At 39.0% G+C, this 20,413-nt stretch overlaps 1 protein-coding gene across 23 annotated transcripts in view; it reads left to right on the top strand.

Moving 5' to 3' along the window:
• The window catches only part of PPIP5K2 (diphosphoinositol pentakisphosphate kinase 2), a 52,104-nt gene that overhangs the window by 8,045 nt on the left and 23,646 nt on the right, over window positions 1-20,413 (top strand). For all 23 annotated transcript variants that reach the window (XM_077936159.1, XM_077936158.1, XM_077936160.1 and 20 more), the window contains 16 exons: window positions 3,790-4,190; window positions 5,428-5,623; window positions 7,295-7,385; window positions 8,102-8,187; window positions 8,381-8,535; window positions 9,497-9,598; window positions 10,847-11,008; window positions 12,351-12,472; window positions 13,363-13,464; window positions 13,705-13,791; window positions 14,971-15,046; window positions 15,135-15,244; window positions 16,469-16,554; window positions 17,655-17,780; window positions 17,891-18,012; window positions 19,806-19,988. In XM_077936159.1, coding sequence (XP_077792285.1) covers window positions 4,050-4,190; window positions 5,428-5,623; window positions 7,295-7,385; window positions 8,102-8,187; window positions 8,381-8,535; window positions 9,497-9,598; window positions 10,847-11,008; window positions 12,351-12,472; window positions 13,363-13,464; window positions 13,705-13,791; window positions 14,971-15,046; window positions 15,135-15,244; window positions 16,469-16,554; window positions 17,655-17,780; window positions 17,891-18,012; window positions 19,806-19,988 — 1,947 coding nt within the window. In that variant the 5' untranslated portion in view covers window positions 3,790-4,049. The remainder of the gene's footprint in view (window positions 1-3,789; window positions 4,191-5,427; window positions 5,624-7,294; window positions 7,386-8,101; window positions 8,188-8,380; window positions 8,536-9,496; window positions 9,599-10,846; window positions 11,009-12,350; window positions 12,473-13,362; window positions 13,465-13,704; window positions 13,792-14,970; window positions 15,047-15,134; window positions 15,245-16,468; window positions 16,555-17,654; window positions 17,781-17,890; window positions 18,013-19,805; window positions 19,989-20,413) is intronic.

Genomic DNA, 20,413 nt, shown 5'->3' with positions numbered 1-20,413 from the left:
AGGTGAAGGTAGTCAGGGAAAGAACAGAGATTCAGCACTGCATGGAAAGCCATTGTAGGGAAGTGGTGTCCAGTCTATCCATAGATGCACAGCAGGTCTTTTCCACTGAAAGGAAGTTCTGATACTTCAAACCTAGATTCTTATGAGGTTGGTTTTAATTGTGGTTGGCACCCAGAGAATGATTTGTGTGAACAGAAGGCAGTTCTCCATGAATACATCTTCCCATCTGATTTCAGCCAATTTTACCTTACTACAACTAACTGTGCCAGATCATTTAATGTTCCAGAATGTTCCCCAAACCTCCGGAGAAACCTTTGTGGGGAGGGGTTACAAGGAGTTGCGAGTGGAAGGTCAAAGCTGTGCAGTGCAAGTGAAGTTTTACTTGTATATCTCATCACTTTGATTTAAAAGGAAGAGTTGTCTTTACCATGGTGGACTGAGTGCGTTTTAGCTACTCACTCCATTTCCCTTGTCTCAGAGGTCCTTAGTGGGAGCTGTTGCTGCCAACTACAAGAAAGGAAAAGTATGCCTCCATCATGGCCCGATGCCTCAGAGGTCATCAGTTTACTCTGTTGCCTAATAGGTAGAGGCTGAAAGTTGATGCTGAGGCAGGGGGAAGGAAGAGAGGAAGAAATGCCATATGAATAATTCTGATGTCATAGGAACACAATTATTTTTATACCTGATCTCAGGCTTGAATGTGATTTTTATTCTGAGAATCTTTTGTTTTCTGGTTTGAGGGCTATGAAGTGGGCTAAAGTACGTTTCTGAGCACAATTCAAAGTGTTGGTGCTGACCTTTAAAGCCCTAAACGGTATACCTGAAGGAGCATCTCCACCCCATTGTTCTGCCCGGACACTGAGGTCCAGTGCCAAGGGCCTTCTGGCAGTTCCCTCGCTGTGAGAAGCCAAGTTACAGGGAACCAGGCAAAGGGCCTTCTTGGTAGTGGCATCCGCCCTGCGGAACGCTCTCCCACCAGATATCAAAGAGAAAAACAACTACCAGACTTTTAGAAGACATCTGGAGGCAGCCCTGTTTAGGGAAGCTTTTAATGTTTGACGGACTATTGTATTTTAATATTTTGTTGGAAGCCACCCAGAGTGGCTGGGGAAACCCAGCCAGATGGGTGGGGTATAAATTATTTATTTATTTATTTATTTATTATCATTGATTGATCTATAATACATTTATTATTAAATAGGATGTTTACTTTAAAAATATTGTAAGAGTGCCAATTTCAGTGAGTTGGTCAGAAAAATACAGATTTTCTCCCCCCAACTCCAGTTCCTTAATTTACATCCCTAGTCACTGATAATGCCTAACACTACTAGAACATGTTAAAAGGTGAGAAGAAGAAGAGGAGGAAGAGGAGGAGGAGGAGTTACTACCTTGGGCACTTGCATTAATTGACAGTATTTGGACCCTAGATATTTAATTATTCCTTCCTTCAATCCATATCAATATCAGATTTTATTGTCTGTTTTATTATACTTCTTTTAATTACTCCTACATAAATCCTTTCTTGTAGTGTTTCCCTCTGTTGGTTAGGCATTATCAGTGACCTAATAAATATTGTCCTTGGAGCTTTATTGACCTCATCCTTTATGCTGCTAAACTATGTATCTACACTTCAGTAAAATTCCTTGACACCAGTTGTCCAATGATGGACTTAAAAGGCGGTAGGGGGGAAAATTGTACTGTTGTACTACTAGAAGCAAATAAATATAGTACATAACTTTTGAACTGTACAAGTAGCTGGATTTCAAATACCAAAATAATAGATTCTGATAAATAACACTGAAAGCATTTCTAACCACATGTTTTTGTTTCCTTTGCCATCAATTTTCAGACCAAGCTGTGGATCTGCTATGTATTTGTTGCCCCAAACTATAGATATTTTTCCATGCCATGGAATATTTAGAAATTGGAAATAAACATAACATCTTACAGAAATAACTTAGTTCAGATATCATGTTTCTGATCCTACAAGCCATAATTGGAAGATTGGGAGCATCCTGTGACCCACCCTCTTCTCTTCTTGCGTTCTTCAATTCCTCCGTTTCCCCCTTAGTTTGAGTGAGTTTGGCATGAGTTCCTTCCCCTATCATTCCGTTGGCTTAGTTTCTGAATACCCCAGAGTATTTTATGAACATTCTTAAGTGCAGAGGAGGAAAAGTCAGTTGTGGAATGTTGACGAGCAGTTCATGATGTTTTGTGAAAGAGGTGGGAGATAGCTTTGGCTGGAAGAAAAACATCTTTTCATGGTTCAACAAGGGCAGTTCCATGGACTGTAAATACAAGATACAGTTCGAAATCTGTCATATGTCCTTAGGAAAAGGTGAGGAAACTAAAGGACAGTATGAAGTGTGGGCAGCAAATCCCTTATGTGATCCTGTGCGCACAACTTAAATCAGTGTAACCTACTTTTCAGTAAATATTCATAATAATTGTAACACGATCATGTGTGTGTGTTGAAATAGCTGCTCTTCAAATGTTTCCAAAAATTTTGGGTTGGACTACGATAGCCTGCCAAAATACTACTTTATGCCCTACTGAAATTGGTACAAGATTTGGTTGACATCAGAAACTATACCACTGCTTTCTGTCATGTTAAGAACAAGCAATGAAACCTATGAAGTTCTGGTTTAAAAAACATGCATGTGAGGAAATGCATGGACATTGACCCCTAGAAAAAACTTCACCCTTGCCAGGCTATAAATAACGCCACAGAAGAGCTGTCAGAGCCAGTTGTTCTGTAGTGATGAGTTCATTTATGCCTGGGATTTTCAACTTTCTTGGATTATAAAATCCTTTTACCTTTTGAAGGATATTAAATCCCTTCTCATTAAATTCACGTTACACTTTATTGCCTTCTCCCAGCTGCATTGGCCTGAGTCATGCATGGTAAACCATAGGGCTGTTAGTCTCCTCCCTGCTTGAGCTGGAAATTGACTGCAGTTTAGTTTTATTTGCTTTGCTTTTCTCCCTGCACCCCACTTTCAATCATTTTTTATTGCCTTGGAGGTTGTAGGTTCCCTAAGTCCTGAGAATTTGTTTAGCAACTTGGTAACATTTTGGAGCATATCTTCCGGCTCCTAGCCACAGTGCATTTTCCTTCAGAGGAATTATGAAGCTACAATCCATATTCCATTTGCTAGATCCCCAGTGGATTAAGGTTGTTGTATCATGTAAGGGATTCAGTTGGTGGATATAGCTATAGCAACATGGGGAGCAGTGAGAGCAGAACTGTGCCTTATCTCAGAGACTACTTCTAGCTAGTCAGCCATGGCGCTTCTAGATATACAAATGTTGTGACTTTTTATTTGTTAAACTTTTAGCCCCGAGTTTTGCTGTTGCATAATGTTTGTATTTGTTGGAGGACAGGGAAAGCCTGGCACACAAATGACTCAATTTTGCAATTTAGGTTTACTCACAAATGCTGTTACCACTTTGTTACTGAACGTGGTAAAATATGACATTATGTTTCTGCATTGCTTTTTCTCTTTGTCTACCATTCCCAGATGACTCTTGTTTTTCTACTTCCATGGTTCTCAGGAGCAATAAGTGGATATGATTCAGCCTGTTAAATGACACTTCCACATTGTTTACATGTTTATCTTTCAATATAAATTTTATTTTTGGTGCTTTGTATTGCTTGGCTATTGTGAATAATAGCTTTAAATTTTGCAGTAAGTTAAGTAGTTTTGGGTAGGTTATCTTAAATATCTCTCAGTAATTCATTACAGTAAGGAATATTTTCAATCTTTTTACTTTTCTCTCTTTTACCAGGGTTGAAATTTGCCAAAGTATCTCAGGGAAGCGGTAACCTGCATGGTTCTTCTTCACGAATGTAACAACTCGAAACAATGGACAGATGATATCAATTAAACTGCACTTGGCAGCTGACTTTATCAGAGTAACAAGCAACTGCGTAAGCAGTGCCAGACGGCAAGGATTTTTATTACCCTAGCCACTGGGAATTATGTACAGTGTCTCAGTTCTCAGAGTGACTGCCGTTTCTACGTAGATCTTTTTTAGGATTTGTAATCATGTCTGTTACTGCAACCGAAGGCGAAATTCCTAGATTTTTTGTGGGTGGTGAAGATCCAGATGAGTTTTTGAATCCATCCAGGTCTGCAGAATTTGAAGCCTTTTATGATCATGAAGATGAAGACGATGAGTATGATTCTGTATGTACTTTGTTTCATTGTTTGGGGGCAAGTAATTGTTTGAGTTGATAAGATACTAAAGCGTTGTTAACAGAGAAGATAGGAAATGAGCATAAAAAGCAATAAGCACTATGGCCCCATTTCAGCAAAGTGTTTAAATGCTTAGTTAGGTATAGTTGTAAAGAAACACATTGGCATTTGCTAAATTAAAACCAAATTGATCAAGACCAGTTTCAGCAGTTTATACAATATGTAGAAATCACAAGTGATAGCTTTTAGAAGAGTACCAAAGTTTCATAATTGCAATATTAAGAAACAGGTTCAAACTATTTAGAAGAGCCCCAAAGTTTCATAATTGCAATATTAAGAAACAGTTATGGTTAAACTAACATCTTAGATTCTAAGATTTGGAAAGATTTATGGAACAAGCTATTTTATTTATTAAAAATAGCTTTTACTTACAGTTGTTGAATGATCTTTTTGAAGAAGAACAGTTAAAGTAAAAATCATATAGTACTAATATCCTAGTTTCATTCTAGTTTCACTCTTATTGACTAAAATTTCATTTATTGGATTGAAAGTTAAGTCTCTCACCTGTTTAAATAATAAATACAGAATGTATTTATTTCTTTTTCTAGCTGTGAAACATTTTGTTGCTTCAAGTATCATCATAGTCACGTACTATTGTAGACACATTCCAACACACTGCTGTCATACAGCTTCTTACCACAACTTCATGGGCATCCTTCACAAGTGACATTGAAATTAATGGGGTTTCTGAAGCTGTCGCTTTGTAAATTTATTCCAGTCAGAGGAATATTTTTACTTGAAAGTGGTACTCTTAGATTTACATGGTTGGTTAAGTTTGTTGGAAGGTTGTAGATGGGACATAGCTAATGCCTTTGTGAACAATTTCACTTTTAAGAAAACTTTCAGCATGGGCTTACTATGTTTTATGTTTTATCATTGTTTCTGCAACCCTGCTTGTCAATTAAGACTGTATTCTTCACAAAGAGTATTGAGGCATATTGTTTCCTTCATAAATATGAAGAATTTATTTACTGCATATTGCTTAGAGAATGAAACTCTGATATCAGGTTACATTCCCTGCCCCTTAAGCATAATAAATGTTTGTGAAATGAGCCTGTTGTTTAATACTTAGTAAGAATATTGCATGGTCATTGTTCAGTTAGCATATGGTGAAAAGCTTTGAAACCCAAATTTATGTTACTGACCTTTTAAAAATTATTATTACTAGCCACCAGAAAGACAGATCATGGTTGGAATATGTTCTATGGCAAAGAAATCAAAATCAAAACCAATGAATGAGATCCTTGAACGCCTTTCCATGTTTAAATATATCACAGTAGTAATATTTGAAGAAGATGTGATTTTGAATGAACCTGTGGAAAACTGGCCTTTATGTGACTGTCTTATTTCTTTTCATTCTAAAGGTAATCACTCTCTATTGTTTATTGTTTATTTATTTATTTATTTAATTTATATCCTTCCCTTCCTCCCCAAGGAGGTCAGGGTGGCAAATACATCAATAATAAAACACATCAATAATCACAATAATGTAAAATGTCTTCATATTGCATGTATTAAGTTTGAATCTTTTTGCCTTTTTGGAAATGTTGTAATTTTAATATTAGAAAATAAATTGCCTTAAGCAACACTATTTAAAAATATATATATTTGTGTGCATATATTAATTCAGGTAAAGGTAAAGGAACCCCTGACCATTAGGTCCAGTCGTGGCCGACTCTGGGGTTGCGGCGCTCATCTCGCTTTATTGGCCAAGGGAGCCGGCGTACAGCTTCCGGGTCATGTGGCCAGCATGACTAAGCCGCTTCTGGTGAACCAGAGCAGTAGTTTGTAGTAATAAAAGGGACATAATGTTTCAATTAACTTGATATTTCACTGTGGTCTAAACCACTGAGTCTCTTGGGCTTGCTGATTGAAAGGTCAGCGGTTCAAATACACACAACAGTGGTGAGCTCCCATTGCTCTGTCCCAGCTTCTGCCAACCTAGCAGTTCAAAAGCATAGAAATGCAAGTAGATCAATAGGTATGGCTACAGTACGAAGGTAAACACTGTTTCTGTGTGCTCTGGCACTTGTCACAGTCCTCCGTGTGCCAGTAGAGGTTTAGTCATGCTGGCCACATGACTCAGAAAGCTGTCTGTGGACAAAAGCTGGCTCCCTCAGCCTGAAAAGCGAGATGTGCGCCATACCCCATAATCACCTTTGATTGGACTTAACTGTCCAGGGGTCCTTTGCCTTTACCTTACCTATTTGCTACAAAGCATATACAGTGTCAACCTGTTTCACACTGCAATAAAAAACACTTCCTTGGAAGGAAATCCATTTATTTATATGGAATTTACTTGTGCATTGGCAAGTTTAGAATATTATACTCAGAGTAAAGTACTTATAATGGAAACCCCTATTTATATTTTAAATGCAATGTCTATTCAGAGGGAGGAGAATTTAGAGCTTTTACCCACCTGGGGCTTCCCTGCTCAAAACTAGGATTTTCAGCTCTAGTTTGCAGAGGGTTCATGCTTTCTGTGATGGTAACAGAAAGTGGGTGTACTGTTTATTTGTTTTTTTAAACCAATCGGTCAGCCACTTACTGTTTTGTTGGTAGGCAATAATAACCTTGTGCTAGTACCCTTTTTGGAGCAAGGGCAAAAACTACATACAATATACATCCACATTCCTTAACTCACTTATTAGTGAGCAAGTCTCACTGAAATAAAAAAATATATATTTCTAAGCAAACATGCTGATACTTGTACTGCAATTGGTGCATCAATGCCTTCTTTTAAAAGCAAGGCCACTTTGGGATGGGAGAAGTCCAATGCAGTGAAATAATGGGAACTTATCCTTCCTTAGCTGACTAAAACAAGGAATAAAAACTAAGGAAAATTTTAAAGCCGGTTGGATCAATATGAATAGACTCACTTGAAACCAGATACTATTCACAGTTGAAGGGATTACAGATCATTTGCACAGCCTCTTCACATAGGTCAATTTGGAAAGTAAGAATTCCAATCCATCACCAAGATTTCTACAAATGTAATAGTTGTGAACTAATATTCTGTAATATTTTTTATTTAGGATTTCCATTAGACAAAGCAGTTGCCTATTCAAAGCTGAGGAATCCTTTTGTTATTAATGACTTGAATATGCAATATCACATACAGGACAGGTAAGTAAATAGCCATAAATAAATATCCCACACTCTAGTTGTTGAAGAACAAGTGCTTAGTACGATATTTAAAAGGCCTCAATGAAATGCTGTCTCATCAGGTTGATTATTATGGAGGTAAAGTAGTTAACATAAAGAAAAGAAAGCTAGTAAAAAGCTGTAATGTAACTAAAATGTAATAATATTCAGCTAAGAAATATATATAGAGTGTTCACCTTAAAACAGTAAATAATATTAAGTTTATGAAAGGTACAGTAAACAGAACAGGATACAGTTTAGCGTCTGTTCCAATTATGTGTTCCTGCGCAGATTATAATCATAAATTATAGTCATGAAAGCAATAGAATGTAAAAAAGAATATGCCCCATGGGTAAATTGTGCATATTTGTCAAAGCTAGACACTCAACAGATACAAGAAATGCTCTAGGCTATACTTCAATTCCCAATTAATGAATGAATGTGTCCTCCTTATCTTCCTTGAGGAGAGGTGGTGTACGCTTCTGTTCTCCTTGTCTGGGCAGATTTAAGCTACTTCCCTGAAGAGTGGTATGTTCACGTGTACCCACTTTATACCAGAACCCGCGTAGTGGAAGTAAAATCCAGATCTTGCTACTTTGATACCATCCTTATATAGTGATTATGTGACTTTTTAGAGAAATGTTTTGAATGCATAATTCATTGATAATATTCATTTTGTGAAAAAAATATTCTTTTAGGAGAGAGGTTTATGGCATTCTCGAAGCTGAAGGTATTTTGCTCCCTCGTTACGCAGTTCTAATCCGTGATCCAAACAATCCACAAGGTAATGGCTATTATAATGGAATTTTCAAAAGGCTCTGTTCTAAACATTTTTTTTCCTGATTAGTAATCTTGCTTGCTTGATGCAGTGCTATATTAGAGGTTCAAGCCATTCTCCTCCTCCTCCAGGTTTGATGAAATTTTGATCTCTTAATTGTATCTCCAGCCTAAAGTCTGCACTTCATGTTATTTTCCAGAATGCAATTTGATTGAAGGCGAAGATCATGTGGAGGTGAACGGAGAAGTTTTCCAAAAACCATTTGTGGAGAAGCCCGTCAGTGCTGAGGACCACAATGTTTATATTTACTATCCAACATCTGCTGGTGGTGGAAGTCAGAGGCTCTTTCGGAAAGTGAGAATATGTTAAACTGAATAATAGTAAAAATGTTTTTTAAGCACTGAAATGTATTTATAGGGCAGAAAGAACTAACTTACTCAGTTCTTAGGAGAATGTTGGAAATCGCATTAGCTGGAAGGTTGCAGCTAAATTGTGTACAATGGACTTGACCCATAAGGAAGAGTGAAATGGGAATGGGTAAGAGAATATCTCCAGTAATAGAAATGGTTATCCACTGAATAACATGACAGAGGATGGCTCTGTAATATGGAAATGTATAATGAGCAAATGATGTAGTTTTCATTCAGTTAGTCAAATGATGTAGTTTTCATTCAGTTAGTGTCACCTTTCCACGAAAAAATGTGTTCAAAATAGCTCACAACTTGTTTATCTCCCCATCTCTCATTTGGAGCAATCTCACACACTGTGTATCATCACCACCAGAAGTTTTCTGAGAGTTTATTTTGTGTCAGTCCATTAGTCCACCTCAGTAGCTCTCCAGGGCTTCTAACAAGGCTTTCCCAGCCCTACCAGAAATGCCAGGGATTAAACCATTGGATCTTTCGCATGCAAAGTTCATGTGTTACTGAGGCAAGGTTGGACTGAGTGGTGGTGTTTTGGAATGGGCAGAGTAGCGTGGGTGTGGAGAATGTTTGCCCCTTTCTATTTCCATGCTCTGTGAACTTGAGAGACCTCAGGTTACCTGCCTAGAGAATTTTCTGGGTCTGCTTATGTCATGGGAGGTTTTTCTCTTTCTAGGTTCTATCTAGGTTTTTCCTCTTTCCTCCTTAAACATTTATGCCCTTTTTACACCACACTAAACTTTTATAACATAAGGTTGCTTTTGGTTTTACTTTTGAAGTACTTGGGGGGAAATAGGCTAGGGAGGGATGACGAAAGAAGTACAGGGTTTTATGGATCTGAGAAGGCTTTGTCTTTGTATGAAATAATATTGATGGGAAGGTTTGTGTTTCAGATTGGTAGCAGAAGCAGTGTTTATTCCCCTGAAAGCAGTGTGCGGAAAACTGGTTCATATATCTATGAGGAGTTCATGCCTACAGATGGCACTGATGTGAAGGTATGACAACTGCATATTCTGGTTTATATTTAGAACAATCAAGTACTTAACGAACTCAGCAACTTTAGATGTGAGGCATTTATCTCTGCCTGAAGCACTGCTATTATTAAACTTAAAATAGTTTACATATCATGTTTTGTTTTCTCCAAGTAAAAGGAACACTTCATGTTTTAGTTTCTCTCTCTCTAGATACTCTTGTGATTACAGTTTACCATTCAAAAAGAATATAAACATGCTGCCATACTGTTTTCTGAATGTGTATTCAGACAAATACACTTGTCCCGAAATGAAATTATTCTAACTTTTCAATCCTAAGCATACTTTCTTGAAAATAAAGTACATTGTGTTAGACCAAAATTCCAAGAAAGTGTATAGGGATGGACCTGCATTCCTAAATCATAAAACTATGCTTCAAATACTGAGATGTTTTTGACTGATCTGTACAGTCTGGAAACAGTTGTCTTCAGCAATCATGGAGCATTTCTGTGAGCAGTTGATGTAGCTCTTGGTGGTCTCCAAAGCTGCCTAAACATTCATTATCAGTTAATCATACAGCAGCTGGATTTTGTTGTTTTTTTTATTTGTCAAAATTCTTTGAAAACTAAGACAAAATATTTCTACATAGGAAAATTACAACTTGTAACTACAGATTGGCATGAGGCTTTTCAAAATTAAGTGTTTGGAAGTTTGATAATTATAGATATAATATAATCCTAACAAATCAATTGTGCCTACTTATAATTCTTTGTGGGTTCATCCTGTACAAAGGGTTGGATTCAGAGAGCTATTTTAGGCAAGACGAGAGAAATCTTTTACTTTTTTTATTTGAAGAAACATACCACTGCTTTTGAAACTCCCATAGTACATTATCTGGCTGCCATGTGATGTGGACAGGGAGCAGTTTAAAGAAAAATGAATCTAAATCCCTTTGGGTATGCAGAGCTGATTGCACATTCTTTGAATCCTGGCCAAAGATTGTAAGCTATCTGATTAGGAGTCATGTTAAATAAATTGGTAGTAGCAGAAGCTGTAATGTGAAACTTTCAGCAAGATTAGATTGCCAATTGGGACATGGATACAGTATAGCATTGGAACTTGTAGCGCTTTTCATTTTGTCACTAATCTCCCCATGATGTGAAAGTAATGAGTATGACTTTAGAGGCTCAGGAGCTGACTATGAAATGAAAAAGTAATGAACAAAAAAAAAAAGTTTTTTATTCTGTTGTATTTTTTTATTTCCAAATAAAGGTATACACAGTAGGACCAGATTATGCACATGCAGAAGCTCGTAAATCCCCTGCACTGGATGGAAAAGTAGAGCGGGACAGTGAAGGGAAAGAAGTACGGTATCCAGTCATCCTTAATGCAAGGGAGAAGCTTATAGCTTGGAAAGTATGCCTAGCTTTTAAGGTAAAATGAATGAAGGCTGGAGAAAGTGGTCTTTGTTTACCCCAGAGGGCATCTCCTTAGCTTTGAGTTGTTATAGAATTGTTATCTTCAAGCCCAAACACAGTGAGGCAGTGGTGGAGCACACAAGCAAAGGATGAAACAGGAGACAGGTGTTGGATTCAAGTTAGACCACATCTTTATTTATTATGGATGCAACAGGTTTGGCATAGGCATCAGGCATTGCATTACAAGGATCCACCAGCCTGCTTGCTGGTTGATGAAGCACTGGGGTTGACCAAAATTTAGGGAGGGAGGTAGCACAGATGGGGAACCCCCAATGATCAGCAGTAGGGGGTGATTTGGCATCTGGATAAAAAGTGCAGCCCTCCAAAATCCTTTAAGGGGATCCTCCTATGAGACAACTTGAGAGGGGTCTCTCCCTCTGCCCATCCTCAGTAGTGATCCAGTCTAATGGCTTTTCTACCGTAAAGTTGTGATGATTGCTCTGAAGTACGCAAAACCTGCAGACCTGGCCAAACAGTGTGATAAAATGATCCATAGCAAGGTCAAAGTGGGACTGTCACTCTCCAGCAGACAACCTATAAACCAGTATATTAAAGGGAGGATGGGAGGGCAATTCTGATGCCCACTGTGGTGACTCCACTCTCCACAGCTCTCCACAGCTCACCTTAAGTACTCCCAGAGTGGTTCTGGATGAGTGAAGTCTTCACCAAGGTCTGCCCTGGGAGCCCCGTTTCCCAGTCTCCTAGCCTCCCATGTGGGTGAGAAGAGCAGAAATACTACATTGCCAGCCATACCAAGGTTGGCAGCCAGCCATGCACTCCCTTGCCACTGTGCCTAGGCAGCAAATGCTGTTCCCTGTTAGGCAGCAGAGGGGGAACAAGACCTTCTTTCTCTTCTTCTGACTAGGAGAGAAAGTATGCTAAGACAAATATGTAAATAGAACCTACATTACACAAACTTGGGAGCCAGATAGAATGTGTGTGCTTTTTGCATCATTTGTGACTGACCTATATTTTTTGGCTGTTTGAACTGAGTCCTTTGCTAATATTTATGCTACTTTATAAGATTGAAATACATTTACATGGTACTATGTATTGTAAATTATTTTATTAATGTATCTCAGTGCTTGAAGGGCTAAGATAAGGGTTAGACTTTAATCCAAAGCTTTTTAAAAATGCAGTAGTGAGACCTTCTGTGAGGAGAAGCTATTCATTAAATACATTTGAAGTTGAACCTGATCCTTGAGGAAGAGATGAGTTTTTGTTCATTTGTTTTTTACTGTAGATAATTATCTGAAGTTTTATAAATTTATAAATCTTGTGATTTCTTGTCTTGACAGCAAACAGTTTGTGGCTTTGATCTGTTGCGTGCAAATGGACAATCTTACGTCTGTGATGTCAATGGCTTTAGTTTTGTGAAGAATTCTATGAAATATTATGATGATTGTGCTAAAATCCTTGGGTAAGATTTTATGCTATTTGTCAGACCGTTTCCTTTTCATAATTTATTTAAAGTAAATAGAATATCTGTGGTGGTATTCAATGCTAGTCCTATTCACAGTAGACTCATTGAAGTTAATGGACATGACTAATTCAGGTTTATTAATTTCAGTAGGTCTCTTCTGAGTAGGAGCTAGCTGAATACTGTCCTCAGTGTGGTTGACCTGTTGGAAAATGTATCTTGCAAAATAGATCTTTTAGATAACACAATTAATTCAGATAAAACGACAGCTATTTAGGATGCCCATAATGAGCATGCATACCCAGTATAGTTTCTGTGCAACTTTGCCAAGATATCTGTTAGAGAAATAAAACACCAAAACTTTATGCCCTATTTGGGGAAAGGCAAAATACAACCTACTCAATAAAACACAAAGAGACAAGCCATCCCTGGTTGTTCCCCTCCCCATCCCCAAGCTTACCATGCAGCAGCATGAGTCCTTTTTCCTTTCTGTATTTTAAAAAGGGATTTTTTTAGGCATGCTGGAAAGCAAAGAATTCCTCAGAGGCATTCTAAGGAAAGGAAGAAGGCAGACAGCTAGAAGCCATGGCTTCACTAGCACAGCTGGCTGTTCAAAGTAAAACACTGGCATACCCACACACAAAGGCAGAAATGAAGTGTTCAGGGCACTGAGATCCACTTTAGGAACTTCAGGATTAGGGAAAAATGTTTTAGAAGAAGCATGATTGGTTATTAAAGAATGGCACGTTATTTGTGGAACATAACATATGTGGGTATGGTTCATTAAGGGGTTAATCATTTTCAACTTGTTTTTATTAGACAAATTATTAATTGTTGTTATTAATGTAGACTTATTAATTTCAGCAAACACTTATTTCTATTCCATTTAGAAATATCGTAATGCGAGAACTTGCTCCACAGTTTCAAATCCCATGGTCCATACCTTTAGAAGCAGAGGATATTCCTATTGTGCCAACTACATCTGGAACAATGTAAGAGAATATTTTTTTCTCTGTCTAAATTATGCAACCTGACTATGTAACATTTTCTATTTTTCTTATCTCTCAGTATTCTCTCACTTTCAGTTTAGAATAATTCAACAACATCTTCGTTGAAATGTTTCGTTAATATTTATATGAGAAATCATATTTACATGTCCTCTTTTTCATATTTTTGTTGTTGCTGTTAATGTCAATCAAACTTTGTGCTTTTAAATCTTTGTATACTTGCAGGATGGAACTTAGATGTGTTATTGCTGTTATACGGCATGGAGATCGAACACCAAAACAAAAAATGAAAATGGAAGTTAAACATCAAAAGTAAGTAATTGGCTGGGGGGGATGTAATGAACAAATTTGATATTTTCCCCATTACATGTAGTAAGTTAATTGTTTAAACCGAGGGGGGCATAGATGTGCATCTGTGTTGCGTTTATTTACATTTAATTTGATTTATCATCTTTATTTATGTATTAAGAGGCTGTAGCATCAAATGTTTTGTTTTCTCTGCTTTTAAAGTTTAATTTTACTTCTGTATTTTGTAAACTGCCCTGGAAGTTCCACTGAAGTAACTACAGTATATATAATTTTTAAAACAAATAAAACAGAACTCTTCGGGGCAGACCTATGGCAAAATTCACTGGTATGAGTTACTTAGGATGCAGTGGATCTCCTGTTCAGCTTGCTGATTTCTGGCTCAGCTGGCTCAGCCAAAGATACCCTGGTATTATAACTTGCTCAGATGGCTGAGGAGAAGCTGGCTGAGTCAAGGCTGGTGTAAATCCCAGAAAAGGGTTAGGGCATCCTAAGCCCATTCAGCTTGGTCTTGTAACCTTGCAATCCAGTGCAGAACACTATTTTAAGGGCTTGTTTTCTGGCGCCAAGGCTTAGGCAAAGCAGTAACCCTGGCTGAACTTTACACCAGCTTAACTTTGACTGGCTCGCTTTACACCAGCTTCATTACTTTCTAAGTGTATATGTATATTATTAGTTATTTCAAAACTGGCTTGTGAATGGCTTATAAACATAAGCGTTGGCGAATGTTCAGGGAGTAAAAGCCACAGAATGGTGACCTGAGATACTATTCCGTAGAGACTGCATTTACAACGTGGTGCAAAGTCTTTTCAAGATCATCAGTTAATATAATGGAAAGTTCATAACTGAATACATTGTTTTGTGTTAACATCCACACGCTTCCCAAACAGTCATTTGCTAGATGTGAAGACATGAATAATCTGGTTTGGGGTTGATAACAACAACAACAACAACAATTTTATTTATACCCTGCCTATCTGGCTGGGCTTCCCCAGCCACTCTGGGTGGCTTCCAACAAAATATTAAAATACAGTAATCCATCAAACATTAAAAGCTTCCCTGAACAATGAGCAATTCTTTCCCCTATTATAAAAATCTAAAACCAGAAAATAATACTAGTTTGGCCTAGTGACTTCTGGCAAAGTAATTCCCTGCCTTTCTAATAATTCCATGCTTATTTTAAAGGTTTTTTGATCTTTTTGAAAAATGCAATGGATACAAGTCTGGGAAGCTAAAATTAAAAAAGCCGAAGCAATTACAGGCAAGTTGGGTTTTTTAAAAAAAATCTTTTCTTTTTTACACTCACACCTGTCTTCATAAGCTGCTAATACAATTTGCCACTCTTTTAGGAAGTACTTGACATTGCAAGACACCTCTTAATAGAGCTAGGACAAAATAATGACTCTGAGATTGAAGAAAACAAATCTAAACTTGAACAGCTGAAAACTGTGTTGGAGATGTAAGTATTTAATTTGGAGATCTTACTGCTGACACGGGTATCTTTCTCATGTATTATTTTTTTATATATAGATTTCTTTAAGGAACAAAGAGAGTTCAACCACATTGTTAATCTGAAATATGTGAACTAATCCGTGTTATTAGTCAGTTTCTGACTCTTTCACACTATTACTGCATCTTCAGAATTTTAGGTAGCACGAAATCTATTTCTAATGAACCACTGAATGCAAATTTTGTGCATGTATATTCCTTGCAGAGACATATAAACGATAACTAAGGCCTGCAGGAGAATGGCAGAGGGAATTTGGGGAGAGCGCATATTTATCCTGCTTCTGCTGATCTTTTAACTATGGTTTGAGACAAGAGTTGCCAATGAGCCTTTCCCAGTGTCCATAGGCACTGGCGGAGGAAGAGGGGTGCAGGGGGAGCGCACCACCCCTGGCAGCGCGATCCCATTGGGGTGCCCGTGCTGGGTGCCACACCCCCACAGGTGGCACGCCATGCCCCCGGGACACACACCAGCCATGCCCCCGCCTGCTCTCCGCCACTGTCCATAGGGTCATGTTTCCCATTGAATTAGGCTTGAAAGAAGCATTCTACTGCAGCCAGTAGAATAGGTTGTGGCATGTGCTTGGTTGAAATATGTGTGGTGTCCATGCCAGTTTTTTCTGCTTTGCAAATATGCCCACAGACCGCTGCTTTAAGAGATTGAGCACCAGCTCAGCACCAGCCAGCATGGTCTAATGGTAATAGTTGATGGGAATTGTATCTAGAGGACACCCAAGTTTGGGAAGACTGGCCTACACTAACCTGCTGTGTGAATTTCTGCTTTGTTAAGCCGTTCAAGGGTTACTATCAGAGAATCAAGTGATAGAGCTTTTCCTGCACACTACTTCAGACTGCAGGTGGAAGTTGGGTGCTTGAATTCTCTACTATGAAAACAAACTCCCTTTACAGAGAAAATTGCCAGTTAAGTAAGAATGTTAAGTAAATTCATTTTGCCTAACATGCTTGCTGTACATATGCAGGAAGTACTGAAACCTGCAGGATGAAGTGGTACAGTGCAGGAAAGGCATTCTTCATCATGGCAGCAATGCAATAGCTTCATACACACATACACACACACACACACACACACGCACTTGCAAGGCTGCATGATATATATATCAAGTTCATTTTTAATGTGTGCTCCTTGCTTCCCCCATTCTCCATTTGTCGTTCTTAGGTATGGACATTTTTCTGGCATAAACCGCAAAGTTCAGCTGACGTACCTTCCTCATGGTTGTCCCAAAACATCTAGTGAAGAAGAAGGTATGGATGCTAATTAATTCTAGAAGTTGGTCCCTCTGTTAGCTTAGTGTAACTGAATTTTGCTTTTTAACACTTTCATTGTCAAAAAAGCTGAAGTTGGAAACATGTACGGTTTTTTTTTAAGTTTATTAATTACATCTTGTTCCTCGCTCTCTCTGGTCATCAGCAAAATATCAACTTTTAGGGCTGGTGTGCATCCTAAAACACACTTGCTATGCAGTAAGCTCACAGAACACAGTGATACTTACTTATGAATAAACATGAATAGGGTTGTGCTGTAAGTACAATGTTTGACTTCTTAATTGAACATCAAACACTCTCCCTTCCAGTGCTTTATTGCAAGCAGCTTTTGATATTCCCCTGAATTGCAGAAGCAATTTGCCATACAGCATGAGCAGCTGCTGTTTCAGAATCTACAAATCCAATCCGAAACTCATCCCTGATGCTCTGAATAGTATCACTGTTCTTTGGATCCTCACATTTTTATATATTAGAAAAAGTAATATTTCTTTAACTTAGCCAGTCTTGGTCCCTGACAGGAATGTACTTGATTAGCCCACCATTCATCATATTAAAATGTTTATTCAGCTGAATAATCTCTATTCTCTCTTCCATTTTTTCAGTGTTGCAAACATACTGTATTTGAATCAGACAAATACTGTTGGAAGTGGGTGAGCAAAGTGTGACTTTCTTACCCCTTCATTTCAAGCAGCCTTTCCATGGGCCCTGGGCTATGTTGAATGGTGTGGACTGTGGTGTAGGGGGTTGAGAAAGAAGAGGGGGATCACCAAAAAATGGGGAGATGTACTTTCCCCCTACCCAGGTGCCATAGCCTACCCCATTCATCAGGGTTTCTAAACTTTCGGGAGAGGCTGCTGGGATGAGGAGTGGGTAAGAAAGTTATATTCCACCCACACATTTCTGTTGCTGCTTCTTTAGACCCACCCCGCTGTTTTTCAAGTTACTTCAGCTCACCAGAAATAGAAAATTATCTGCTAAAAAATTGTTCTAGCATATGAAACTTAGGTGTAAATTAGTTGTTCTTCCTCAGTTTTTATTTACCTATTATTTTGCATTGTGGTATTTTTGCATGCATTTAGATAGCCACAAACGCGAGCCATCTCTACTCTTGGTTCTAAAATGGGGAGGAGAATTAACACCTGCAGGCAGAGTTCAGGCAGAGGAACTAGGAAGAGCTTTCCGATGCATGTACCCAGGTGGACAAGGTAACTCATTTCATTTATTGGTGGCAAAGGAAGCCATTTCTTTAGACCGAGAACTTTGGGGGGGGGGGAGAAACAGGAGCAAAATTATAAGGTTGTTTTTCTTTTGGTAGGTGACTATGCTGGATTTCCAGGATGTGGTTTACTTAGACTGCATAGTACCTATCGGCATGATCTCAAAATTTATGCTTCGGATGAAGGCAGAGTTCAAATGACTGCGGCAGCTTTTGCAAAGGTACTATGAAAATTATAATTTCAACTGAAAGATGGGAAGGGAATACAGGCTGTTTATAAGAAAATTTCGGAGATTGTACGATGAACTTCTTTTTTAAAAAAAACCTGTTTAAATATTAAAGACATGCAAAATTGGCTACTTGGCCTACTTTCATATCATACATGCTTTCCTCTCACTTATGATTAGTAGTTCAATGTGAGTAATCCTCCCTTCCCACACACCAGTCCAGGGGCGCTGACTTGCCCGCCACATGGGGGCGGTGTCACGTGATGCATCCCACCCCTGCTTGGCACCAGTGGCATAGCTAGTTGCCTGGGTGCTGGGGGCAGCGCGTGCATCCTGCAGCCGGGGGCTAGGCGAGCCGCCCATGGGGCGAGGCGCACTGCGTTGAGCCTCTCCGCTGCCACCCCCTCAGCTGTAGGGTGGCTGAGGGAGAGGCAGAGGGCAGACGTAAGTCACATGCCATTTCAGGCAGCATGGAGCCTGCAGGCGCCCAAGCCACCACGTCACTCCCAGGAGTGACTGCCCCCGCGGTGTGGTGCCAGCCGCATTTCATTACGTTTGTTGACTGAACTAAAAAGTTTCATTAGCCCAGTTTTTTATTTTTAAAACTCATATTTGGGTCATTTTGTCACCCCTCTCAGTAATGACACCCGGGGTGGACGGCACCCCCTTCCTCTGCCGCTGCTTGGCACATGAGCGCTCGTGCGGGGGTGGGGGGTGGCAGTCGTCTCAAGATTGGGGAGGGCTCAGCCCCCTGCCCACCACTACTGAGGGAGCCAAAACCCCTTCTGCCCCCTATAGTTGGGGTCCCTGCACCAGTCCTTCTCGGTGTGAAATTTATAAATTGCTTCTTTCTTGTTGTGGTAAAACAATGGCGTGCTATATGATATATCATAGAAGAGTAGTGGTCAAATGCATGTACTTTTGTTCTCATGACTTACAGAAGTATATATGGCAAACTTTTCAAAATGTATACATTTTTAAATGAAAATAAAGTATAGCTGCTGGACATTCTAATCTAGGGGCTGCCAACCTTTTGGGGCTTATGGACACATTTCAAATTTTGATAGAGGTAGGTATGGCAGACACAAAATGGCTGTCATGGGGTGCATGGCATAACACAACACAACATAAGAGAGACAATCACCCCCAACAACCTTACACTTGCCATGGAAAGTTGATTATGTGCTACTGATCTGACACTACACAAACATGGTGTTGCTGTCTAATATACAAAGTATCCCTACTATTGTCATTTCAAAGAAATTGCTTAGAAGGTACCTGCACATTTTGCCTGATAACCTTTGTTCCAGGATTGCTGGAGACTAACTTTTCTTTCAATTGAAAGCTCCAGGGCCTCTACTCAGGGGCACCACTGAAAGACTTCATGGGTGCCATGGTGTGCCCATGGGCACTGGGTTGATGACCCCTGCTCCAAGCCATATTCTCTAATCAAAAGTGGACACCACAGTCATATTGTTTTTCTTGTATTACCTGCCTGGGTGTAGACTATAGTGTAATAAGCACTAAAAAGCAATACCTATTAACAATAGGTAGAAAGTTAGTACCTATAGGTATACAGTTACTTGCTTAAGGATAAATTGAACTGGTGAGGGGATACACCAGGTGTACCCTCTTGAAAGTTTGAGAGGTGAGTGGTGACAACCCACACGGGACCCCCCTTCTCCCTACAGAAAAATAACTTATCACGTTAAGTACCAATGTTCACTTTTGTGCTTTAGACTATTTGCCACATTTTCCCTCATCACTCAGTTATTTTGTTTACCCAGGGACTCCTGGCATTGGAGGGAGAGCTTACTCCTATACTTGTCCAGATGGTCAAAAGTGCTAATATGAATGGGCTACTCGACAGTGACAGTGACTCTCTTAGCAGCTGCCAACATCGTGCGAAGGCACGCCTTAATGAAATACTCCAGAGAGACAGAGACTTTACTGATGAAGACTATGAAAAGGTTAGAAGATAACAAAGTACTATACTGTGCTCTAAATACTGAATGTGGGCAAATGTTGAAAATCAGTGGATTCTCTTCTAGCCAGCTTCTGAAACTCTCCTGAATGGAGCACAAGGAGAATTGGGGGAAAACACACATTATAACTGGAAAAGTGTTTTGATGATAATTGAAAGATCAATTAAAATAACAAAAGCAGTAATAAACTGACACTTAATATAATTGTTATAATGAATGTGTGCTGAGCAGTGATATGATTATTTTTCTGGTATGTTGCTGTCCATGTCAAAGCCCCACTCTTTAAAAGGCAGGAGAGTAGTACTAAAGGCATCTAAAACTGGAAACAGCCCTATGCTTCCTGTCCTTCCTTAAAAAGTTGGTCTTTCAAGACCACAGGGAAAATATGGCATGAGAATGGTTGGATGATG

This window comes from Podarcis muralis, chromosome 11 (genome assembly GCF_964188315.1).
Source record: "Podarcis muralis chromosome 11, rPodMur119.hap1.1, whole genome shotgun sequence".
In the NCBI taxonomy this organism is placed as follows: Eukaryota; Metazoa; Chordata; class Lepidosauria; order Squamata; family Lacertidae; genus Podarcis; species Podarcis muralis.
Note: the sequence above shows the minus strand (reverse complement) of the source record. Positions and strands in the feature narration are given on the sequence as shown.